This window comes from Sus scrofa, chromosome 6 (assembly GCF_054392235.1).
Source record: "Sus scrofa isolate SSC_HxYL_T2T_F1_AM1 chromosome 6, Sscrofa_HxYL_maternal_Yorkshire_Landrace_v2.0, whole genome shotgun sequence".
Classification (NCBI taxonomy): domain Eukaryota; kingdom Metazoa; phylum Chordata; class Mammalia; order Artiodactyla; family Suidae; genus Sus; species Sus scrofa.
The window spans coordinates 146,222,285-146,249,048 of record NC_139388.1 but is presented as its reverse complement, the minus strand read 5'-3'; the positions used below and the strand labels follow the sequence as shown (position 1 = coordinate 146,249,048).

The window sequence follows — 26,764 nt, the reverse complement described above, 5'->3', positions numbered from 1 at the left end:
AGTTTTTACCTTTCTTTAATCCTGTTCTTTATTCCACTTCAGGTTTCGACTTCGTACTTCCTTTATGAATTTTTAAGTTGACCATTCTTTTAAGATGTAGTTAGATATCCCTCTCATGTTTTTCCATTGCATGTTGTATTTTCACCATTTTTAATCTTTATCACACTATATTGCAGTTGTTTGTTTTTCTATGCTCTGTGCTCTTCCACAGTGTGCTTTTTTTTTTTTGCTTTTTAGTTAGGGCTGCACCTGCAGCATATGGAGGTTCCCAGGCTAGGGCTATAATCATTGGAGCTACAGCTGCCAGCCTTTGCCACAACCATAGCAATGCAGGATCTGAGTCACATCTGTGACCTACACCACAGCCCACAACAACACCGGATCCTTAACCCACTGAGTAATGCCAGGGATCGAACCTGCAACCTCACGGTTACTAGTCAGATTTGTTTCTGCTGCACCACAAGGAGAACTCCCACCGTGTGCTCTTCCACACTAGACATTAAGTTCCTGGAGGGCAGGGTTTGTCTTTTTCACTAGGTTAATCTCTCCCACGAGGTTGGCATAAAGTAGAGGCTCAGTCGTTTGTTGACAGAAGGAATTCCCGTAGCATAGGAACACATGTTATTATATTTCTCTTTACTGGTTGTAGAGCAGCAGAGATGATTGGAACTACCAGTAGCCAGATAGTTGACTTGCAGAAAAATGAGGAAGTGTGGGCAGCTTATTCACTATAGCATCAGTCAATGGTGAGAATCAAAGAATCAGGAGAATCAAAAAATATAATCATGGCACAGTTTGAATTCATCTTCATTTGAATATCATTTTTATTGTGGGGAGTTTCAGTGTCTTGTGATATTCCATGACATTCATCCTCATGCCTCTATCTTTGTTATGAATGAAATGATCCTTTACAGAGTTGTGGGATTTTTTTTGTTTTTTTGTGGGGGGGGGTCGGAAATGGATGGAGAAGACAATCTTTCATTTTTGGAACCATTTAATGCCAGAAAAATCTTCAAATCTCATGTTAAGATGCAGTATTTTGTTTTTGTGCCAGGCAATAGGCTTCATTCCATAGTGGCATTTTATTAGAAATGTACTATCAGATCATTTTCAGGAGGGCATTTGGAGTGGATTATTATATGGAAAAGGAATTTTCAGAACTCAGCCTTGTATTTAAAACTCGTGGATAAAATAGCAAGAGAGTAGTTGGTCTAATGGGACCACTTAAAACTCTATATTGCAAATAGTGTTGCTAAAGAGATCTTTTAGGTCTCATAATTCTGAGTTGTACCCACTCACTGCTAGTTTGAGTCATGTTTCAGGGAGGGTATTTGACAATTGAGTAGTAATGAGGTTTAGTGTACATTTTATTTAACCTTCTATCAGGTAGGCCAATTAAAATGTTACATCTGAAAAAGCACATATTTCAATTTCTGCCTAGGGATGCAATACATTATGTTTGGCCATGCTTTTGCTTTATACCCTTCAATTAATGACATCTCCCAATTTACTCTTGTGGGCTGGTTAGTTCTTTTCCTATGCCCAGTGATAATAAACCCCAAGCCATGAATTTGATCCCATAAAAGGCAGTTGGTATTCACTGAATGGAACATGAAAGATAAGCCTTGCCTATGTCCATACTTTGACTAACTCTTTTTCAGTTGCGGTCAAAAAAAAGCAAAAGTGAGATGGGTTTTTTTCAAAGGGCATTTTTTCCTTCTAAAAAAATAAATCAAAGCAGCCTGGCCAAGAGAGAACTATTACTGTTACTGGAACCCTTTCTTTGTAACTTTAGTTTACTTAGAATCCCAGGGTAAAGTAAAAAAAAAAAAAAAAAAAAAAAATGGACCAGTCTGGTTGATAGAATCCTAGAGAATTTTACTGTGTTTCTGATGACACCAGGATCATAAAAAACAGCAACATAACAAATTGAGCCCAATTCTAAGGCAAAAAAAAAAAAAAATTATAACATATTTCAGTGATTTATTTACTCCAGAAAAATGAAAAATTAATGATAACAAAGCATGAAAGTAGAGACTGAGCAATCAAGGGATTATTTAGGGACACAGAAAAAGAGAGAAAGGAAGCTGAACAAGATATGTCTTCTATATAGCGTAGATTCTTATTGGAATTCAGTTATACCTGAGACCATGTCAATCTAAGAACTATAAATTACGTGGTCTAATTATTTGGTAGGTTTTGGATCTGACCTTGAGTTTGGCTGTGTATTCACCAAAAAAAAAAAAAAAATCAGATTATATAAACAAAATAAATTTATTTTCTCATAGTCCGAAAGATGGAAAGTTTCCAGAAGGGTTTGGTTTATGGTGACAGCTCTTTTCCTGCCTTGCAGATGGCTGCTTTTGCCCTCACATGACTTGCCTTTGGGGAGAGAGAGAGAGAGAGATTTCTCTTTTTTCCTCTTCTTATAAGGCCACCCATCCTATTGGCTTAGAGTCCCACCCTTATGATATCATTTAGTCTTAATTACCTCCTAAAGACACCATTTCCAAATAAATCCATATGTTGAGGGTTCAACATATGGATTCTAGGGAGGACAGAATTCAGTCCATAGCAGACCCTAAGAAAGATGAAGAGAATTTAGGAACAAATGTACAACCCATATGCAGTAACAAGGCCATGAATAAAAAGCTTATGTAAACTCACTGATTTTGTTAGAATCCCAAATTCAGCTGAACCAAATTTTTCAAAAAGCAATATGTAACTGCTGAAACAAAAGAAGACAAATTGAGTGATAAACGTGGGGATTCACCATCGGTTCCTCTTTCAAGGAAGGACCTTGTTGCTGAGCTGCTACGAGTACTGTTTGTAGACAGATTTCAGGGCGCAGCCCCTGTAGGTATTGCTTCACCTATAGCGAACCCCTTGCCAAGGGTTACACCTTTCCCAGGGCAGTGAAATTCTGAAGACTGACCCAGGAAGGGGTATTGAGAGATTGTTATTTCAACACAGAAAGTGATGGCTCTCCTGGGCCATTTTAGCTCCAGAGCTCCTGTGGGGTTGGCTGAAGTTGTCATTGGTCCCACCTCCTTGCTTCCTTCTATTTTATGGGTGATGGTCCTGCCACTAACAAATATTCTGCACACTACACCCCATCTCAGTGTCTGCTTCTTGAAGAACCTAACCTACAAGAGTTTGTGATCCAGTTTCATATGACTCATCTATTTAGAATCATTATAAAGTCTGATCAAAAGCAAAAGAATGAGGTATCTTTATGTATCCTGACAACTTAACTTTACAACATGATTCATTTGACCTAATCACTGTTTCCAGGAATTTCTGTTGCTTGTTTTTAGTATACAAATGTATGTGTATAATTTCTATAAAATTTAATCACTATACATATGTATAGTATATATACCCATTTTTTTGTATATCCACTTGTTTTTATGTTTTTGATTAAATCATGGTTTTTCTTCCATGTCAGTACATAGACAGTTTCACAATAGACAGTTTCAGTTCCCCCCCAAACTTTTTAATTTGAAAAATTTCAACTCTTCGGAAAAGTTGTGAAAATATTACTTATCAATTATGAATAGTTTGCCACCTTTTCTTTATTTCTATGTGTGTAAGTGTATATATATATGTAATATATGTAGTTATGTAATTATGCAAATGTTTTAGGCTCAGTTATTTGAAAGCTAGCTGCAGAACTCAAACAGTTCTCCTGTAAATACTTCAGAATATATTTCGTAAATTCAAGAATTTTCACGTAATAACACAAAGCATAATATCACTATCATATTCCAAATATTCAACATTGTTACAGTATTTCTAATGCATAATCCATCTTCAAATTTTCCTATTCAAAATGGTTTTTGTTTTGATCCATGATCCAACCAGAGATTGTACAATGAATTTAGTTGCATGTCTTTCTAATATTCTTTATTTACTCTACCCGTTTCCCCCCCCCCCCCTTTTTTGGTATTTCATGGCATTACTATTTTTGAAGGGTTCAAGCCAGTTGTTCTGTAGAGTAACCTTCAATTTAAATTTGCCTGAATTTTTCTTCGTACCATAAATGATGTGTCTTTCAAGATATATAAGGAACTATATTGTGTCAGTTTGTTCCACCGATGATGTTAACGTCCACCAGATTTCTTCATTGTAAAGGCAGTTTTTGAGGAAGCAAATGTGAATAAAGATTTTTATAGTCTAAAACTCCCTTCCCATTTAAACAATTTCTTTAACTTTTACACTTCAGCTTATTTCTCCAAACCATATTAGCCCACATCCCATGACAAATGATGGGGACGTTATCAAAAGATCTGGAGAAAGTGAACTCATAAATGTGACATTCGTCTTCAACTCAGAAATTTGTCCTTCGAAGTACCATCTAGTAATCTTATCTTCTTATTGTGGCCCTTTGTCATTTTATGGACACTCACTGTCTACCCAAAAATACTTGGGAAATTTCCCTCATGGATGCGAGCATTCTTAACCTCTTGTCACCTAAGATATTGCTTGTATCTGTATTTGTTCTCCCCAGTGTCCAGTAAAACTCAAGTAGATCACATGAACATCGACATTATATATATATATCCTATATATCAAATGTGGGGGATTAAAGGTAAACCTTAAAAGATGACAAAATATATTGCAGACTATCATCAGTTAGCCCTTTCTGGAGTTAGAAAAATAAAGGATATTGGAGATCATATAGATAAAGGAAAAGAAAATACAAAGTAGGAACACAGTACAAGCAAATTGACCACAATTTTTTGTGAATAGCTCATTCTACTTCCAGTGGAACATTTTCCTTTAAATATCTGAATCAGCCAGTTTGGGTTTAAAATTTTGGCTTCTCACTTTTATCACTGCTTGATCCTGGATGTGTTACTTAAAATCCCTAAGCTTCATTTTCCTCATCTATTGAATGGATATAATAATAACTATATTGCATCATTTTTGTAAGGATTAGAAATATTGGGAGTTCGTTTCATGGCACAGCGGAAATGAATCCGACTAGGAACCATGAGGTTGTAGGTTCGATCCCTGGCCTCGCTCAGTGGGTTAAGGATCTGGCATTGCCATGAGCTGTGGTGTAGGTCGCAGACGTGGCTTGGATCCTGCATTGCTGTTGGCTGTGGCATAGGCCGGCAGCTACAGCTCCAATTAGACCCCCAGCCTGGGAACCTCCATATGCCGTGGGTGTGGCCCTAAAAAAAAAAAAAACAAAAACAATAAAAAAAATATTGAGGGAGTTCCCGTCGTGGCGCAGTGGTTAACGAATCCGACTAGGAACCATGAGGTTGCGGGTTCGGTCCCTGCCCTTGCTCAGTGGGTTAACGATCCGGCGTTGCTGTGAGCTGTGGTGTAGGTTGCAGACGCGGCTCGGATCCCGCGTTGCTGTGGCTCTGGTGTAGGCCGGTGGCTATAGCTCCGATTCGACCCCTAGCCTGGGAACCTCCATATGCCTCGGGAGCGGCCCAAGAAATAGCAAAAAGACAAAAAATAAAAATAAAAATAAAAAAATAAATAAAAAAACATTGAATGCATAGTTTCTAATTTCCAGTAGATATTAAACAAAAAGCATCTCCTGTTATTACTACTACTAATGAACCTTTTTATGGTGTTTTGTAGTGTACATTCACATCAGTCATTCTCTCTTGATTCTTGTAAGAAAAAATATACAGATATGCATTGGAGAGTCAGCAAGATTAGAAAATTAGCAATTTGCCAAGCCACTTGCTGAGAAAACATTAAATAAAGCTGGAATCCAAACCTATGTATTTTGATTTTTAACTGGTATTCCTTTCACTATACAGGGTTAAACTAAGAGTGAAACAAAAGTGCCATCTTCCCACACAAAGAAAACACTTATTTTTAATGACTCTAAAATAGATGAATAAATAGCAGTTATATATAGTTTATACAGTGCTAACATTAATGAAAGGAGAAATGTCATCTCCAAATAAAAAAAAAAAAACTATTAAACAATTCAAGAAGCAATATTTCTTAGAAACAAAATAATTATCCCAACATTTTTTCATAAAAGATGTTGTCCCAAGTATGTAGTTGAAAACCAAACCACTGTTCCTTTGCATTTTTTTTTTTTTTTGTCTTTTTGCTATTTCTTTGGGCCGCTCCCGCGGCATATGGAGGTTCCCAGGCTAGGGGTCGAATTGGAGCTGTAGCCACCGGCCTACACCAGAGCCACAGCAACGCTCCTTTGCATTTTTTAAGAGCTACAGGATGGGTTTTAGGAGGATGATTATTAGATTTCTAACCCTGTTCGGCAAAATTTCATGCTTGTTTTAGAACAAGTTATTCTTTATGGTTGGCTTTATGGGTACTTGTTTATATTCAGACGAGTTAATTAATTGGGGTAATTAGTTAATGTAAATTAATTAAAATAGTACATATGTACATTTTAATAAGTACGTATGTTCTGGCTTATACCTGTGTAAGATACCTGATGTGTACATGATCTTTGGAAGGTAGATAAATAAGTACATATGTAAATAAATAAATATTTCCTGAGCTCCTACTAATATGCCTTGTACTGTGCTAGGCCCTAGAGATTAATAGCAACAACAAAGCACTTATATTGCTCTGAAAATGATTTCATTTTGATGGATGAGAAAAATGAATACACAATGAAAATATATCATGTAATATATAAAAAAACTTCAACAAAGGCTAGTTTGTGATACAGATCACAAAAATAACAAAAAACACATTATTTCAGGATTCCAGAGAATAAATTAGAACCTTACTTTTTTTTCTTTTTTTTTTTAATGCTAAGGTCTGAGGGGAGTCAGTGAGATTTATGCACCTTCAGAACGCTTTCGGGCTCTCTGGATCAACCACTGGGCTAAGCCATGATCCTTTGGATCTTTACCTCACTGTAGTCATGTTTCTATGAAGTAATGTTGGTTTTCTGTTGAGTCAGCACTCCAATCCAAGGCCCTTGCTCTTAGTCCAGGGACTTGTCCTTTGATAAAACTTTTGACGGAGTTCTGTCAAATTACATGGCATGAACACAGTAGAGTGAGCTGATTGATTGATTGATTGATTGATTTTTTTTTTAGCACCAAGTTTTTGGTCTCTATTGGGTTGCTTTTCTCATAGAATAAAGAGTAGGGGTGAGGTACACATAGAAAGTTAGGCTGATGTCAGAAGCCATCAAGATGTGTTCTGATACCTGGACAAAGATTATCCCTTCAGCATGACTTTTTCTCTGACCATCTCCTGGGTTAAGCAGTCAGAATCACAGAATCACAGGATTCCTGTATCACAGCTCTGTATGTTTATAAAGCATTTTCATGCATTACCTCATCATGCAATGAGCCTGTGATATAGGATGGGCAGATTTTATCCTTCTCTGACAGATGGGGAAGCTGAGAGACAGCAGGTTTATTTCGTTTGTTCAACATCACAGATAGAATAAAAGCTGAACTGAGAGTAAAACTCAGTTACTCAGGCTCTAAAATCTTTGCTGTTTTCAGTTCAACACACCAGATTTATGCTGTGCCACCCCAAATATTATGGTGCCCTGTTTTCTGCTTTCGTTTTTTTTCTCTACTCTCTTTTCCTTCTCTTTATCCCTTTTTTTCCTGCTGCTTCTTTTCCTTTCTAACTCCATTCTTTATTCTTCATTCTTTGCCATCCCCTTCCTTTACTTTTATTCCTCTTCTTCCCATTCCTGCCCTCCATTTTATTCTTCTGCTTGAAATTTATAACTAACCTGACATTGGCTAGCTGAAGAAGGACTTCCCTGATCAAACTGCCTCCACTTTGGTGATTTGAATAGATTTCAAATAAGTATATAGGAAGTATTATTATTATTGTAAAATCATAACCCAGAATATGTGGAATAGTAGGTTAGAACAGAACTTCAGTCATTTCTAATTATTCCACTGAGCAATTGATTACCCTTAGGCCTGATATTCTAACCTCTGAGGAGCAGGGGGCTGGCATCAAAGGCAGCCAGGACAACTTCCTTGGGAAAAGAAGAAGTAATATGGGTTTTTATAAATGAACGGGTCTTACAAAACAGTTCTCAATGTTGTTTTCTGTCTGCTCCTGCCCATTTCTGGGAAAATCAGATCAAAACAAGGTCAACTAGGAACATCTATGCATGAAGCATAACAAAAATAATGTCACGTATGTGACACAGGTGACACAAGAATGACTATTGCTTGTGTGTTATAATCACAGTCTTAGGATATCCTAGGAAGTGGGATGTTGAACAGAAATGTCATCCTAAGCAAATTTTCATTCTTCTTTTTTAAATATAAGGTAGTGTGTACTTTCCATTTCCCCTGCCCATTTTGTTTCTGCCTCTTTAAAATGAAGTACTTAAGATTTCTTTTTGAAACTATTTTTGGAAATAACTGGAGCATGCAGTTACTTGAGTAACATGCAAAACAGTAAGTCCCCATTTCTTCAGAGCTCCAGAATTGTCCCTTTCGGAGTCTGAAATTCAACCACCCATCTGTGCATTTGGTCTCCAGAGATCAATCAAAGCCAAAAAAGATGAAAGTCTTTGGGAATCTTGGGCTTTTTGAACATTGAAACCAGTGAATCTGGAGTCAGGAAAATTTTGGATTCTGAGTCCGAGACTTGCCTTTAGTATTCTGTGAACTTGGGGGGAAAATGCTTGATTTCTCTGAGTTTCCTTATGTGCAAAATAAGGAGCCTGGAGCAGGAGAAAATTTTGATTTTAAGATATTGTAGGAATAGTCTTCATTTCCAAACCCTTGAGATGCCAAAGGAAAAGCTGTAGGCCACTGGGTAGATAGAAATCACTTTCTGATTTATCTTTCATTGACTTTTACAATAACATTTTAATGGAACAGATGTTTTTGATGTTTAGTGAATAATTAATATAAATTGCCATGATAACATTGCTTTACTGTTTTCATCCTGGTTCATTAACTGGCATTAAAGATACCAAGTGACTTATATTTTGCATGTGCTGTGATGTAATCATCCAGAAGCCATATTCCTTCCCCCACCAAAGGATCCCCAAGCCTACCATTTGAATCAATAGAGGTGTGAAATTCATTTCCAGGTCATCTCTTTAGGAGATCGCAAGGTCATTGGCACCCATCAAGAACACGGATGAGGAAAACAAGATACTGGGATAGAGGAAGCAAGAAAGAAGCCAATTCCCACTGCTCCCTGAAGTTTAAATAGTTCCCCTGTGGTTTCAAGTTCAGTTCTGTTCTGCTTTTAATTTAAAACCATTCTCTACCAGGCAACTGATTTTTGCTAGTCTCTTGGGTGATTTTCTAAGACAGATTTCACTGTATTCTACCCTTGTGTGTGCACTTAGCTCCCATTAGCAGTAATGGGTGTTATGCATGTATAGCTCCCATTAACAATAATGGAAATTATGCGTGTGCATCCAGAGGAAAGTATGCTCCCCAATGTTGGAATTTTTTCAGGAGAAAAGTACTCCTTATGCAGCATTTGGCTTTTGTTTTAGGCTCTCTATTGTGGTGACGATTTGTGCTGCAGAGAATGAACGCTGTGTGAAAGACTGCCAGCCTCCCCATGTGCAATCTGTACAGTATTTTTTAAACTCTTGGCTTATAATTTTTTGTGTAACTAAAACAACAGTTGGGCAAAACTTGTTAAAGAGGTAAAATAGATCCAGATCATTTAATAAAGGGTCAGGGAGGGGGCTGAGTAAGTCCTTTAAAGCCAGGGATTCTGGCAAGTTAATATTACCTGTTTCAAGGTAACGTGTACAAAGTAGATTTGAACAGATGGAGAAAATAATTCTTCAAAAATAACTGAGTGCTATTTATGCAGACCATAATAACATTCCTCCAGATGAACGTGCTTTAACTCAGAGACAATTTTTTATCATAATACAGCAATGAAAAATGGTAGGCCAAAGGATATTGTACAAGGTTGTGAATCATCAGCATATTAAATTTAGAAAAAAAAATCATGCAAAAAGGATATTTAATTTTAATATGAAGTCAAGAATATGATTCATCTTCATTTTTATGATTGGCATAATGCACTTAGCACTTGAAAGTGTTTTTGGATTGTCAGAGTGATGGTGTAAGTATTTATCTCTTCTGAAAGTGCCTTTTGTTGAAGGTCCATTATTATTATTCTGTGATAGAGACTGGTCTTACCAAGCTTGGGAGACTCCCTGGCACTACTTGGCAATGTTTAAAGTCAGATCCTGTATAAGACTTGGACTTTGGTAGTAAGAGTGAGTCACATAACCTTGGAGTTTGAGAGCATAAACCTTGGGAAGTGATATCCCGAAGAACAAACGATGACTCTGTCACTTGGGAATTTATTTTACCTCTGTGAGCCCAAGTTTCCTCAGTTGTAAAATGAAGATCATAATTCTCATCTTGTAGTTGTTCTGAGGATTAAATAAGGTCCAAAATTGCATTAGCTGAGCTATTATCAATAGATACAGGGAAGTAAAATGTGACAATGCTAGAAATCAAAACAGTTCTCTAGCCAGATCATCTTGACTACATTCCAATTATTTCTACCCTGTTGTGTATTTTACACATGAACTTTATATTTTCACTAACTAAAAACATGCCCATCAGAGCCTGTACTTCTAATTTTAGGGGAAGGATACACCTAATAATATTCTTAGGAAAAGAATTCCAAATATACAAGCTAATTATTTCCTTTATTTTTCATAATAACCAAAGATAAAAAAATTATAAACTCTAAATTTGTAAAGAATATACAGCTACACAGGAATGTAAATTTCTTTGTTGAGGATGATGTAGACTCATTTTATTTCCCTTGTTGACTCATCACTGTGGATTTGAATGTGCAAGGAGTTTGTAAATAATGAAATTCTTTGTAACACTTATGCATATATTCTATTACTATCTTACAGATCTTGAAATATTATATAAAAATATAGATCTCATTCATTTAATAGATTAATTAGGAATCATTTAGCATATTACATTGGAAAGAGAGACTATGCCTGTGGCCACAGGCATGGTACTTAATTTCCACAAACATCTATTTCTTCATCTGCAAAATGAAAATAACACACTTCATCAGATTTTTTTTAGGAATAAATACAAATATAACATGTATAAAGCACCTACTGTGGTTCTTAATAAAAAAATTTTTTTTCACTCAGCAAGGTCTTGAAGATGAAGAGATCAGCCCTAAGAAGGTACTGCAGTTGTAGGGTGTGGGCAGGCAGCACCACACAAGGTACCTTGGCTTCTGAGAAAATATTCGTGTGGGAAGAATAAGCATTGATGTGAATGAGGAAGGCTCTAGAAGGTGATAAAGGATATCCATTTTGCTGATTACTCAGGTTTGCCCAGGGCCAGTATAGCCAATTGCGGTAAGAACATCCATGCCTATGTTCTTTTCAGAGTGGCCTGACTGAATCTGGAAGGGTGAAATTCATTTCTTGGAGATGCCAAGGCAAAGATCCCTTCCACTTTGTCCTAGGACAGATGGTGAATTGCAACCTTATTGTGGCCAAGGGTTACTTTGCATAATCCCTAATTTTTAGAATGATTCCAAGCAAATTGCATTTATTAAATAATGATTGTGGTCCCATTTTTATGACATGGGTATCTGTCAATAAGGATACCCATGTTAAATCTAGATAGTTAAATCTAGATAGCCTGTGCTTTTGTAGAGTTGATGTAATCCGTCTTGAAAGAAAAATAGCCTCTAGAATTTTATATTAGGAAATATTCACCTTAGACTTTTATTGTTTGTCCACTTATTGACATATTGGAAACACATAATATTGCTTTGTGGACCTCTAAGGATCTATGAACTTGGGTTTGTTACTTTTGTTTACAGACCATTGTATCTAAGATCTGGGCAGTGCTGATTTGCTCAGGTTGGGACAGAGCCATTGTGAGTAGTAATCACTGTCCCCAGCACTCTCTATACTCCTACCTTACTTTTTTTTATAGCACTCATTTCAGCTTTTTACTTACACATTATGTTTTTGTTTACTGTCTGTCTCTATGAGAACAGTGACTTTGTTTCTTGTTCTTACTGATCACTGTGACCTTGATCATTGCCTGATATGCAGTAGGTGTTTGGTAACTATTTGCTGAATGAAGTGGTTGATGAACAATTGCTACCTTTTAATAGCTACATTCTCCTGTAAAGGTACACTGGGGAAATGGAGTCTATTGGGTTCTACCTGCAAGACTGGAGGTATGGTACCAGGAACTGACTCAGGATGTTGGTTTGGCAGAAGATGCAAGTGGGAGCCTGCATCATCCATGAGCTCTTCAGACATGTCAGTTGATCCTTCTGAGCCTTGGGGTTTGGATCTGTGAAAAGGGGTTAATAATAAACCTCACAGTGTTTCAGAAAAGATCAAGTATAATTATATTGCCCTATTGTTTTATGGACTGCAAATGTTTATTAGCATGGCATCACTAGAAAAAGCAAGATATTCGGGACATTGTCCTAATATTTGTGCTCTGACTCTAAAAGCTATATGGATTTGGGTGAAATCTCTTTCTTTTTCTAGGTCTCAATTTCTTCCCCTAGAAAAGAAGTTGTTATTAATGATCCTGAACATCCCATCCAGCTATGAAAGTCTGTGTCACTAAGGACTATATATATTTTTTTCATGTTCCTTCCTGAGGTTAGGGATTATGTAGGTGTTTTTCCAATTTCTATGAAAATAATATTAAAGAGATTTAGTGTTTACTTCATTTTCTTTATCGCCATTAGGCATTGTCCTACTTAGAGTGACAAATTCACCGTCTAACAGTGCTCAAGTTTTCAGTATCTTTTACTACGACAGCCTGCAGTGGCTACAAGGAGCACCTTTTCCCACATAATTACCACTGTTGACGTGAGACTCAGCACAGTTGACAGAGGCAGCTTGCTGTGATGGCAGAAAGGGTGCTGAGTTATACAGAAGTCCAGCTCTCACAGTCACATTATTCTGTCATTGGGAAACTTGTCTTCCATCCCTCCACTGAATGTGAGAAAGGGAACTGCTTTGCCTGTGCAGAACATTCTCTTTTCAGAGAGTTTCTGAGGAGATCATGACAGCCATGGGCTGGATTTATGGTTGAACTGTGCTTACCAGGTTACATCTTCCATCCCAGGCTGATGAATCCCGTGGTTTACATTAACATGTCTGGATTCTACATGGTGGAGCCCATGCCATCTATCGGGAGGCAGGCGCCGAGGGCCAGGGAAGCCACTACATTGCGCTGGGGGGTTTGATGCCATGCAGAGGATGCTGTTATTAGGAAAAGAAACCTCCTTTAGAGCATCAACTTCTTATTTCCACAAAAGGATAAGGAACTGTCCCTCTACCTATCTCAAATCCTAGCTGGGGCTGTTAAACAGTATTGGACTTGAAGCTGTTGAACTAGGAGTGAAGTAGATGGAAAACTACTAAGTCTGTGTTGGGGCAGGTGGTTACTCACTTGGATTTCAGTGAAATAGGTGGAGTGATGGAGAAACTGCAAAGACTCATTCGAGTTCACGTACCTTATATTTTAATGAGTTAAAAGTGTTTTAAGGTTTTCCATAATCTTATTCCAATTTATAGGTCTAACTCTTTTCTCATTTCTCTACAGAACCTGGCCTTGATCAACCAGTCAAATCTTACAGCCTTTAATAAGTCACATTGAATTTTATCTCTGTTGCTTTGCTCATGTGACATCTTTGTCCTAGAGAGCTCTCTCCTTTGCCCCCATTCATCTTATTCCTGCACTTCTCTTAAGGTGTAGATCCAGTCCTGTATGCCTCATTGACCCTATAATCCATATGCATTTTTCCTTTTTCTGAACTATTACTATTTTTATCCTCACTTGCTCAACTTCTTCATAGATTTATATTGCCCTTTGATATCAGAGCATGCTTTTTTTTTTTTTTTTTTTTGGTCTTTTCCAGGGCCGCTCCCGTGGCATATGGAGGTTCCCAGGCTAAGGGTCTAATTGGAGCTGTAGCCACCGGCCTACGCCAGGGCCACAGCAATGCAGGATCCGAGCCTCATCTGCGACCTACACCACAGCTCACGGCAACACCAGATCATTAACCCACTGAGCAAGGCCAGAGATCGAACCTGCAACCTCATGGTTCCTAGTCGGATTCGTTAACCACTGCGCCACGATGGGAACTCCATCAGAGCATGCTTTTTAAAAAATACTTCTTATGCTTTCTAGTGAAGTATTGGAAATGTAAGAAGTTTATACAAATTTCTTATTTATTAGTTTCAAGGGCCTAAATGATTTTTTTTTTTTTTTTTTGGTCTTTTTAGGGCTGCACCCACAGCAGATAGAAGTTCCCAGGCTAGCGGTCAAACTGGAGCTGTAGATGATGGCCTACACCATAGAGACAACAATGCCAGATCCAAGCTGCATCTATGACCTACTGCAGCTTGCAACAATGCCAGATTATTGAGCGAGATCAGGATCAGAGGGACATCCTCATGGACCCGCTGAGCAACAATGGGAACTCCAAAGGTCTAAATGATTTTTAACCAGTGGTCTTTTTCTAATGTCTAATCCCAATGAAATCATCTTCAATGTCCCAAAACTTTGTCTTTCACTTGCTTTGAACTCTTTTTGTTAAAAATCTATAAAGAGTCCTAAAAAGAGCCTAGTACAGATGCTGGAGTATATTAAATACTCAATAAATATTAGCTTTATCAATGTCACCTTCACTGGCTTTGTTTCTCATGGCTCAGTTTGTGTCAAAATAGAACATGTTTCATGACTAGTACCTCCTAAACATGCATTGCCCCACATCCATCTCAAGGAGGAAGAGTTACCCTAATTCATTGTCTTCAGGGTCACTATCTTCTTTTTCTCCCTTCCATCACCATAATACTTCTTTCTTCTAGTCATTTTTAGTATCTTCTAAATTTGTTTTCCCCTTTAACCAATACATTGACCTCTCTCCCCATGGAATATTCCGTAGTTCATGGGCTATTTATGCTTAATAGCATTACAAAGTCATTAATAAAACTATTATGAATTATTATAATTTCAGTAATTTTAATGTATTTCTAAAATAGTGTCAAGAATCCAGTGATTCTGTTTCATGTCCTTTATAGAATGCACTCAAAGTCATTTGCTTAGATTTTTTTTCCAAATGCTTCCTAATCATTCTTGTTTAATTTTAGATGTAAGCAGAGTGAGACATCTCTGTTTAAAGAAATGTTGTTTACCACAAAAGTATAACATGCAACAGCTGGTTGAAAAGAACCCAAAATGAAGAATTATAACATTATGAACAGAAATGTTAATTTTCTTTCTTGTTAACTTGTTTTGGTTCTTGAAACTAGCTTGCATTTTCTCTAGAAGTTGGTTAGAGAGTGCAGACAGAAGGACGAAAGTTATATTAAGGGTCACTGTATACTAGAGTCAGTTAGATCTCTTTGGAATTTTGACTCTGCCTTTCCCTAACTGGGTACTGAACAATTTATTTAACTTCCCTCAGCCTCAGTTTTTTTCATATATAGAATGATTATAGTACAGGTGCAACCTACCTTATAAGGTTTTCATGTTTTTTAAATTACATAATGTTTGTAAAAGACAACACAATGCCCTAGAATGTAGTGAGCACTTGTTGCAACTCTAGAGTGATTGCATCAGCTAGAAGAAAACTTTGCTTATTTCATAGTCTATCAATAATTTCCTAGGCAGTTACCTTGGCCTGCCATTCTCTACAGCTCTGAATTCACTGGAGTCACACTATCTGTAGTTTTTTGGGAATTGCAGGGGGCTGCAACTTAATTAATTCAACCGTTTTCTCAGTTCCTGGGTGTGTGTGTGTGGGGGGGGGTCCCTATGATAAACTGGGGAATTATGTGAGGAGGTTTAGCCATAAACAAAATTATGAAGGAGACAACTTATGCTCTTTAGTGTCTTTGAATTTACTCTTTATGTCCATTGCTGAAAATTTTATGTGCCTCAGTATGTGTAAAAACAGCTATAGTTAATTGTAGATTTGTCATTAATTCAGTTCATAGGCACAGCTTCAAGCAGAAGATGGTAACTAAAAGCCCGGTAATAAATGACAGGAGCAATTCAGGCAAAGAATCAGGCAGCTCTAACATGGAGTACGCCTTTATTTATATATTTATTCATTAATATATTTATTCATCCAGCAATTATTGAGGACCTTCTATGTTCTAGGCACTGTCTAGGTGCTTGGGATATGTGAGTTAACAAAACAAACACCAAAAAAATGGTGTTTCTGTTGTGGTTCAGCAGGTTAAGAACCTGACATAGTGTCTGTGAGGATGCAGGTTTAGTCCCCGGCCTCACTCAGGGGTTAAGGATCCAACGTTGTTTCAAGCTGCAGTGTAGGTCGCAGGTTCAGCTTGAATCCTGCGTTGCTGTGGCTGTGGTGTAGGCCTGCAGCTACAGCTCTGATTCGATCTCTGGCCTAGGAACTTCCATGTGCTATAGGGAAGATAGAAGAGTATACAGAGTCCTACCTTAGTCTGTGGGTCACAGGAGGCCCCCTCAAAGGAGCGTTATTTAAACTGAGTAGGCAATAGCATGAGGGAATGAAGCTTGTTTCAAGGAGGGCTATGAAAAAGCACAGTGGTTTGAAAAAGTATGCTGAGAATCAGGGCCTGATAGGCAAGCTGATATTTTGTCACTCTTTACACTGGATATTTAAAAACTGTTCGTTCGATATTTGTTTCTTGGGGCCAGGGAGAAATTGATTTTTCTATTATAAAAAATTATATGCAAAACACATTCACTTAGTAATTCACTTCAGCAGGGTCAAAGCCAAGTCGATATTGTGGAATTATTCAGTGAAATGTTCCCCATTTTCTTCTCTTCAGTTTGTATGTGTTTTGAATTAGAGAACTTCTTGGGGGATGTATTAAAAATGCAGAATTTAGGTAATAAAATAAATTACTCACCCCTGATAAATAGCACTAGGCCACATATTATTTGGTTTTGGAAATTCAACTTACTTCCAACTTTCAGCTGTTAACTGTAAATATGTTTTGCAGAAATACTTATTAGGTTAGTGTGTCTGGGGGACAAGGAGAATGCTTTTATTTATATTTGAGGGAGCTGACTCCTTTTTCAGGAGCAACCCCAACGTAAACAAGGAGTTGAAGACCCGAGTTAGTAAGCCCAGAATTTCTGAAGTGCTCCAGTGAGGTGAGCCCAGCTAACTGAGCCACTACTTATCTAAGTTATCTAAATTGGCTGAGCCGCTACTTATCTAAGTTGGGGGTGACCAAAGCGAGCGTTAAGTGCAAAGGAGAGTGTGTGTGACGAGACTGAAAAGATAAGTGGGGTCCAGTTATGAAGGAATGGTATGTGATGTGAGGAGTTTGCAGTTGACACAGAAAAAATTGTGGTTTAGAGAGATCTTTCCTGTGGCAATGTAAACCAAGGCATTGGAGGGAAGCAAGACCCTAGAGGAAAAGGCATCAGGAAAACGTTTGAAAAATTGAGGTAAGAAATGATAGTAGATTGAACTTGGAGGGTGTCAGCAAGTAGAGTGTGGGGAGTGTCTTGAAACATGAAGCAGAGTAACTGGAAGTGTCAGGGGAGGTGCTATCAGGGGAACCTAGTGGCAGGTAACAAAGCCCCACCTGCTAGGTGGGAGATCAAGGGGAGGACTCCAGGCCACAGACCATGGTCGTAGGGCATAAATGGTGAGAGTAAGGTGAGGTTTATTTAATAGGCAAGGATTTATAAACAAACTGGGATCCTGGCCATGGAACTGTCATGCCAAGGAGAGACTTTATTATAAGAAAAGGGGCATGAGAAGAAGAAGAGGAGAGATGTACAGAGAAAGGTACAGTTAAGTGAGGATGTGGATTTGTGAGGCATCTCAGTCTAAGGGCCTTAATTGTCACACTTGTGCATCGCCAGCTACTTGGAAAGAATTTGAGAGTCTAAGATGCTAATAGCTGATAATGGCATAATGTTTTACATATTCAGTCTTTGCCTCCCTCCAATTCATTTTCTGCACAGCACCCAGAATTCTTAAACAGAAACCTGATCATTCATCGCTCTACTTCAGTGTCCTTTTGGGTAAGTACCAAAATCGTTGTGATGGTTTACACAGCCCTGCCTCCTCTTAGGCCCTTCTGGCCTCACTCTGAGGCATTCTCTCTCACCTTCAGTGTTCAACCACCAGGGTCTTTTTTCAATTAAAAAAAAAAAATTCTAACCAATATTCTGCCTATTTCTAGGCTTCTAGACTTGCTGTGTTTGATGTTTTGGAACCTTCCTCTCCTCCTCACTTACTTTTGAAGTTCTGGCCTAAATGCTGCTTCTTCAGGAAAGTCCCTTATTACGTATTCTCAGCTACAGCTACCTCCATTTTCCTTTCCTAGCCCTTATTTTGTAATCAAATAGTCATTTTAGAAATATTTTATCATGTCTGTCTTCACAAGCAGACTGTAAACTCCTTGAAAGAGGAATCATGCTTGTTTATTTACTGTAGTATAATCTTGTGCCCAGCACAATGGCTGCAACATATTTAAGTCATCAGTAAATATTTGTTGAATGAATAGTTGAATCCATGGATTATTTTTACATACCCTGTAGCTATGCCTTAATTCAAACCATTGGTGTTTTTAGTGGTCATGTTGAAAGTCATGAGTCACAGAGAAATAAGCATCTTTGAATAGGGGTTGACCTTTCTAACATCCCTTAAATTACATTGTTTAGGAATTTTCCTCCTTGACAGTAGAATGTTATCTTTGTTGAGCTAAGAGCAAGTAGAGAGAAAGGACAGAAACGTACCTAAGCTAGCCTTTTGAGGGAGGAGAGTGGAGGGTAGCAAAGCTAGGTCATCTTTGTTGTAGCAACAAAATCTCTAAATACAGATATTCTTAAGTAGAAGGAAGATGTTCAGTAGATATTTTACTAACATGGATTCTTTTTTGAGATATTAATTGCAAGTTGAAGTGTTCATTTTCTTTTTCTCCTTGAATGTTTCCCCATTTCTGTCCTCCATTTAACCAGATAACAAATTTCATACTTCCTTGCCACATGAAAGGTCTTTGGCAGGATTTCCTGGCTTCTGTTTGCCTACTGAGGATAATAAAATTTGAAGAGAGAGGAAATTGGTATCTCTGTGTGAAACCAAGAGAGACAGAAGGTTCTCCAAAGAAAAAAAGAGCTTTCTCCAGGTGTGGGGGAGGAAATAGGTCTGCTGGTCTTGGAACAGAGGGAGGATGTTCACTTTTATCCTGGAGGCACTTAAAGGTACCAGGGTTTCAGGGGAAATCTCCAGGTAATAAAGCAGGTAGGTTAGATACCAAGCTTAGGGTCCTAGCCTTGTTAAAGAGCCCCTGCCCTGTGCATGGCATGGAAATGGCACACTGGTGAACTTGATGGGATCATGTGGCTGCAGAAAAATCCAACTGTTACCAATGTGAGCAGATACCTTGTGATCAACGTTCTAATGCCTGGATCTGGAGTAAGGCCTTAGAACCTCAACATAAACCTGGGGATAGAAAAAAAATCTGGAAATAATTGAGGTTGAGTTTTTTACCACCTCAGTGCTCTGGGTACTCAGAAATTAGATGGTTTACAGATAGTAATGAGATGTGATTTTGTTTATTTATCTGATTAAGATTTATACCTGCTATATTAAGCAAATGAACAGTAACAAAACAAAGCTGTATTAGTCTTCTCTTCCTGTTTTAAGGGATAGTTCATTTTTATTTAAACAGCTCAACATTGAACTACCTACTTCACTGATCTCATCAGCAGCAGACAGCTCTTAACAGTATGTTGACAATAAGACCAAGAAATAAAACCCAAGTCTAATCCATTCTGACAGTCATATCAGAATGGAGCTGCCTTCTTTATATGGATGAAAAAAACAAAACACTGAGCACCAAACAACAAAAAGTTGATCTATTTTCAGCAAAGAACAATTATCTCAGTGAAGCACAGATGTATTACCTTAAGCAGAATAAGGCAGATACAGTATGTGTTCTCATTTTAGGAGGAAACTGCAAAGGCAACAGGTCTACTATAAGAGCAGGTTGATGTTGGACTGGCAACACCAACCTGACATTGGTAGAGAAATGATGGCAAACAAAGTGAAATTTGGAAATCAGCATGATGACTGCTTATTTTTGTGGCTTGATATATTGAGACAAGCCTTCTCTATGTAATCATTTTTACCTGTGAATTGTTTTATCATGTATTTCATTTATTTCAACAATATTTAGTGAAAGCTTATTGTGGGCTAGGCTATGGAAGACAGAAATTAACTTGGGAAAGTGACAATACATGTGCAAGAATGATTATAACACAAGGCAAGTAATAAGACAGGAGAGCATATCACTCTTTCCTTCCTCTTCTCTCTTCCTCTGTCCTTTTCCTTTCCTTTTTTCTTCTCTTCCCTTTACTTTCATTTTGTTTCTAGCTGTACCTCCATATATAATGTGTAAAAATTTATGAACATGTAGGAAATATCAGGTTGTCAATTTCAGCCTCTGCTACCAACACTGGGTGTGGACACAAACAATAGAATTGAGGGAGTGGCAAGGAGAGTGGGATCTGAGAATTTATAGGCGGTGATGTTTCCCAAGGCAACCAGACCTGTCTGTTTTTGCAGGGGAAAAGCCTGAAAAGAAAAAAAGGCTGAGATAAGGCAAAATAAAGAAAGCAGTGCTCAGTGGAAAAGAATCTAATTAACATCCATGAGGACACAGGTTCCATCTCTGGCCTTGCTCAGTGGGTTAAGGATCCGGCATTGCCGTGAGTTGTAGTGTAGGTCGCAGACGCAGCTTGGATCTGGCGTTACTGTTGCTGTGGTGTGGGCCAGTGGCTACAGCTCCAATTTGACCCCTAGCCTGGGAAACTTCATGTGCCATGGGTGAGGCCCTAAAAAGACAAAAAAAAAAAAAAAAAAAAAAGAAAAGAAAACGGTGCCAGCAGTATGTTGGTGCTTCCCCGCATTTATGAAGTATGCTCATCAATTATTTAGGAATTTTGTTTGGCAGATGTTAAACTGTTGGTAGCTTGAAATCAGCCACGGTGGAAATATTTATATCATAGGAAGAAGTAAATGCTACAGATCACGATGTCAAACAAAAACCAGTAAGCTGTCTACCAGTCCACAAATAGAAATGACAACTCCAAGGGTTTTTCACCTTCCTAGTGGGCAGAATTACAGGTATTCTGTGAGAGCTTTAAGAGCATCTAAGGCAGGCAACACCAAAGCTGAGGATATACCAGAGACTGCAAAACTGTCTAGGGGAACTAGAGGAGCAGGAATCTTGTGAGACTGAAAAGAATAGGGAAGGAGGATGTGCTGATGATGCCGGATAGCCCACCCTTCACTTCTTTGATCACTAGGCGTAAGCCAAAGGACAATTAGGTGAGTGGGTAATAGTCATTTGGGGAGGGGAGAATTTTCACTCTATGTGTCAGCCACTGATAATATTTCCCATGGTGTTTTCCATTAAATAAATTTCATACTGCAGCTCTGTGAGAAGGCATGGTACATAAAAGAAGCAGTGCTTTCACCCAAATAATGTTTGCTTGACTTATATAGTAAGCCACACCTACATTATGTTTTTTGTTCTTATCTCTAACTATACACTTAAACATATGTAGACACAGTAATAAACATCTGAATGGTACAGGAAGGTATCAAAACAAAAATAAAAGTCTTTGTTTTCTAACTTCAATGTTTCAGGTTCACCCTGGGTTCTATTACTTTTCATATGCCATACTCACCATGAGGCTCTGGTTCTTCTTGTTAAAAAAATAGCAATAATGACCAAATGAGGGCTAAACCGAGAAATTTTAGTATATTATATGAGAACCGGGATGCAGCATGCCAGTGAAGCCACTGAGTTGCAGAGTAGAAAGTGTTTTTTGTTTTTAAAGAAAAATAACAATTTCATGATTTTTTTAACAACAAAATTTCTATTTTGTTCCTAATGAGATTTTTTTCAATCTCATTTCTTCTTTCTCCTGTAGATTTGATGTAATTATTGTCATACCAAGAAGCATTTTGTCTCATATTTACAAGTCCTTTATTTTCTTATTCTATTTTTAATCTCCTTTCCTCAATTACCCTAGAATTGGCTACCTAAACAACTTCCCTTATCAGCATTTTTAAAGACAAACTGAGAAGTAAAACCCTTCTACCCTAAGAAATTATAAAGAAAGTACAGGCAAAATATATCTAGTATTTTAAGTAGAATTGTAAACAAAAGATACCAGCAATAAAAGGATGTCTTTTAGATTTTGCCTGAAAATAAGCTTTAACTTTTAATTTCTATGGGCACATTAGTCAATGTGTATCTTTTATGTCAGATAGTTTTGGTATTGAATTACAATAGATATATACAAATATTTATTAGCTCAATGGTATTATATCAGTCTAATTTTTTAATTAGAGAATATCAGATAGTACATCTAAATAAATGTCAAGAATCATCAGAATGTTTTCAAACCCCAAAGGTTCAGGTAGAACAATATATGCAGGTAATATTGCCTGGTTCCACAAGACTCAACTAAAATAAACAACAGCACATTGCATAACGTATTTCATATTTAATATTACATTTAAATTATATTTAAATATTTTGTAATTCCTTTATTAACAATACCAGAAATTTTTGGTCCATTTATGATACCTTTTATTACAGGGAATTCATCAGGTTTTAGCAACAGAAAATTTCAATTCAAATATCTGTTCCTGTATAAACAGGATATGAATATAGAAAAAAGATATATTAATATTTATGTGTGTGTGTATATATATATATATATATATATATATCACATATCAATGCATAATATACATGCACTCCCAAATTGGTAATTTGTATTACTTGAATGATCCTCTCAAAGATGAAGCTCTAATTGCCTTACTCTTTTTTTTTTTTTTTTGGTCTTTTTAGGGCCACACTTGAGGAATATGAAGGTTCCTAGGCTAGGGGTCCAATTGGAGCTATAGCTGCTGGCCTGTGCCACAGCCACAGCAACACAGGATCTAAGCCTCTTCTGCAGTCTACACCACAGCTCGCTCATGGCAACACCAGAGCCTTAACCCAATGAGCGAGGCCAGGGATCGAACCTGTGTCGTTATGGATACTAGTCAGATCTGTTTCTGCCGAGTTACAATGAGAACTCCAATTACCTTATTCTTGTAATTTAGTAAATTTAGCTCAAAAAGATCCACAAATTTAGAATATGGTTTTGCCAGAATCTTCACAGGCTGACCAGGCATTGTAGTTCTGCTTTGAGCTATGTTCAGAAATTTGTTCTTAAGATTTTGTGGTTTATTTAAATACTTTACCACCAAAGAGATTCCCAGGAAATTAAATGCTTTCAGGTTGACCTTGTAAAGCTGTAATCTCTCATTTTGCATGTCCAATTAGTAGCAGAGCTTGTTTAGGGCACAAGCTGCCATTTAAGGGCCTTGTGAAGTCCTACATTCATATGTCCAGTTCATTCATATGTCACATCCACAGAAGACTGCTGGCCTTACTTTCAGTCTACTGAGGCAACGTAACTGTGTTCTGTTGCATCAGTTTTCAGCAGTAGCTGTTCCCCTACTCATTTCTCTCCTACACTCCTGATGCTAGAATTTCTGATGTTTTATTTAATTCATTTTTAACTCCCTTGTATAATATATTTCCCTCTACTAAATATTATCCATTTGATAACCCCTCCTATTCAGTCTAAATAGGAAAATGTTTAGATAGACATGTCTGAGAAATTGACATCTATAAGTTCATTTCCAGGATGATACATGGTTCTGAACAGTATTGAGTTGTAATGTTGTCAACATAATTCATCTAAAGAGGATAAATAATTTATTCTCATGGGGATAATTTTGTTTAGGAGAGATGACTTTCTTTGCCTGGGCCCAACTAAGATATAAGAAGGAGACTGGCAATGCACTTGTTTTCTCTAAGTCTACAAATCTTGGCAAAATAATTTTCCTTTATCTTTTTATACATTTTAAAAATAGATAATTTAGAATATCAATGTGAGGTTGCCATTTCTTAATAGAAAATGGGTGAATGCATACTCCTACAATAGAAAATAAAATAATAATGCTTTAAAACGGGCATTGGCAAATTGCGGACAGTGGGTCAAATTTGGCCTGCAGCCTCTTTCTGTATGACCCATGAGTAACCATGGTTTTTACATTTTTAAAGTTGTAAACACACACGTACATACACACACACGTGCACACACGCAACAGGGATCATATTTGGCCTGCCAACACCTAAAATACTTACTATCTGGCCTTTTACAGAAAATATCTATAGGCTTTAAAATAGCTGTGATAAAATGATAATTTAAAGTATTTTCTAGGAGTTTGTGATGCAGCAGAACCAAATCCGACTAGGAACCATGAGGTCGTGGGTTTGATCCCCGGCCTCGTTCAGTGGGTTAAGGATCTGGCATGGCCATGAGCTGTGGTATAGCTTGCAGATGCAGCTTGGATCCTGCATTGCTGCAGCTGTGGCAAAGGCTGACAGCTGCAGCTCCGATTAGACCCCTAACCTGGGAACCTCTATATGCCTTGGGCCCAGCCCTAAAAAGTAAATAAATAAATAAAATATTTTCTATGGAATAGGTAGATAAAATTTTATATGTATTACCTCAGTGAAATCTCAGAGGAAGCTTAAATGTATTGAGAATTGAAGTATCATCCCCATTTTGGGGATAAGAAAACTGAGATGTGAAAGGTTAATATCACATACCTTCTAAGTGTCAGAGGTAAGACTTATACTAAGGCAGTTGGGGAATTAGAGATTGTATCTATAACCAGTATACTGTAGCGCTTCAGAAGCCGACCTGACATCATTTGTTTGCTTTGGGTGGGTGTGGGTGTGTGTGTGTGTATGGGGGGGGAGTGTGTGTGTATGTGTCTGAATCCCCCTCTTGACATCAATCTACAGTTAGTCAAAATAGGGTGGTGATTATGTGATTGGCAGAAGGCAGAATATTGTTTAAACATAAGACAGGAGTTCCCACTGTGGCACAAAGGGTTAATGATCCAGCATTGCCACAGTTGTGGCATAGGTTGCAGCTGTGGCTAGGATTCAATCCCTGGCCCTGGAATTTCCATATACTGCAGGTGCATCCCCCCAAACAAACAAACAAACAAACAAACAAAAAAAACAAGACAAAGTATATGAGTTTCTAGAAGCATGTAAAGGGCAAAGCTACTGCACAGAAATTGGCAATACAGTGCAGTAAACACAGCAGCACTATCAGTTGAATGAGTAAGACGCTCTTGCTCTCAAATCCCCATAAAGTTGTCTGCCTACTAATAATACTACTTAATTGGGGTGATGACTCTTTAGGACACTATCGTTGACAACCTCATAGTGGTTTTATATGTAATCCTGGTCCCTCTCAGCTGTTGTCTACAAATTTATGCTATATGCCTGTCTGCCCAACATTTGAAAATACTGTAATTGGTAACACTTCCAAAGCATCCTTCAGTGCTATTGTGACTGGATAGATTAAAGGTAAATTCTGCTTCCACTCCATTGGCAGGTTTTAGGCTTCAGGTCTGCCTGAAGCATATTCCTGCAGTAGACAGTTTGCTCTTTTTTCTGATAGCTTTTCTTCTCTTACTTGGTTTTTCTATATGTAAATTCCAGGAGAGCTTTGATTTGTTATGAAAGAATTCCTATCTCTATTGCAACTTTCTCCTGTGCATTACTCTGGGCTCTGGCCCCCTCAATTACAGTTTCTTTGTTGGTTTAATTTTATCGCCTTTGGTTTTGCAGGTATCTGTTAAAATCTTTAGCTTGTCATTATACATTCAGCACCTTTATAAATTTATTCCTTTTCTAGATTTATAGCATTATTTCAAGAGGACTTTTGGGAGGGAAAGAGAAGTAAACATATGTACCGGCTCCATCATTTTGAACTAGAACCTATCAAAATTTATGTGGCAAGGAAATGCATTTGGGGATATACTGATAGGTTTCCTTCCACTTGTTTTATTGCATTTCTTTGCCTTTATTTTGGGAGCTTTCCCATCAGCCCTGGAATGATGAAAATAAGAGAATCCAAGAAGCAATTCTTCATTTTAAGTTCAAAAATCTATGATGGAACACAGAAAACTTTTGGGCAGATATATTAGTTTCTTGTCCCTAGACTAGGAAAGACTCTGTGCAATGGGAAAGGGAAGAGAAGAGGGACTACATGGACTGACATGATGTCAATCTCAAGAGATGACCAAGCTCTGTCCAAGCCAGAACTCTTTGTGACTACTTATTGGAAGGTACCAGGGACTGGGGCTATTTCTGCACACCATCCAGTCTCCATGCCAGTGAATGGCCAACATTGCCTGGACTGAGCAGCTGTTAGGGGTTCTTTTCTTTCCCATTGGTGAGAACCACCCATTGAAAGATGTCATTATGGTGCTTGCTTATCTTCTAGAAGTGTTGAAGCCTTGAGATTTTATTTAGCCTTTAGATGACCCAAGCAAAGTGAATAGCCTCACTTTCAGGGCCTACCTCATTTTTTAAGTCAAGAAAGTGAAGAGCATGGTTCTTTACACCTGGTGAGGAAATGGTGAAAATGGGTCTATCAATCAGAAACCTGGCCCACAATAGTTGATAAACTTAACTGGGTGATTTGAGAAGTTTAATTACATTTATGAAGGTTTGGACAGGTTAATGAGCACCAGTAAAGGTAGTACAATACCCCATGGCTAATTCCAGCAGAGCTTTCCCTTCCCAGGGCCTGAAGGGTCAAGGGGACAGAGTGGCTCCCAGAACCTAGAGATGAGGGATGGTAAACAACAACAATAACAACTCCCTGCCCCCTCCCCCCCCCCGAAA

At 37.8% G+C, this 26,764-nt stretch overlaps 1 protein-coding gene across 1 annotated transcript in view; it reads left to right on the top strand.

The window, feature by feature from the left end:
* LOC106507647 (uncharacterized) overlaps positions 1 to 26,764 on the top strand; it is a 209,155-nt gene that overhangs the window by 95,611 nt on the left and 86,780 nt on the right. The window contains exon 4 of the mRNA XM_084965714.1: positions 17,937 to 17,996. Coding sequence (XP_084821840.1) covers positions 17,937 to 17,996 — 60 coding nt within the window. The remainder of the gene's footprint in view (positions 1 to 17,936; positions 17,997 to 26,764) is intronic.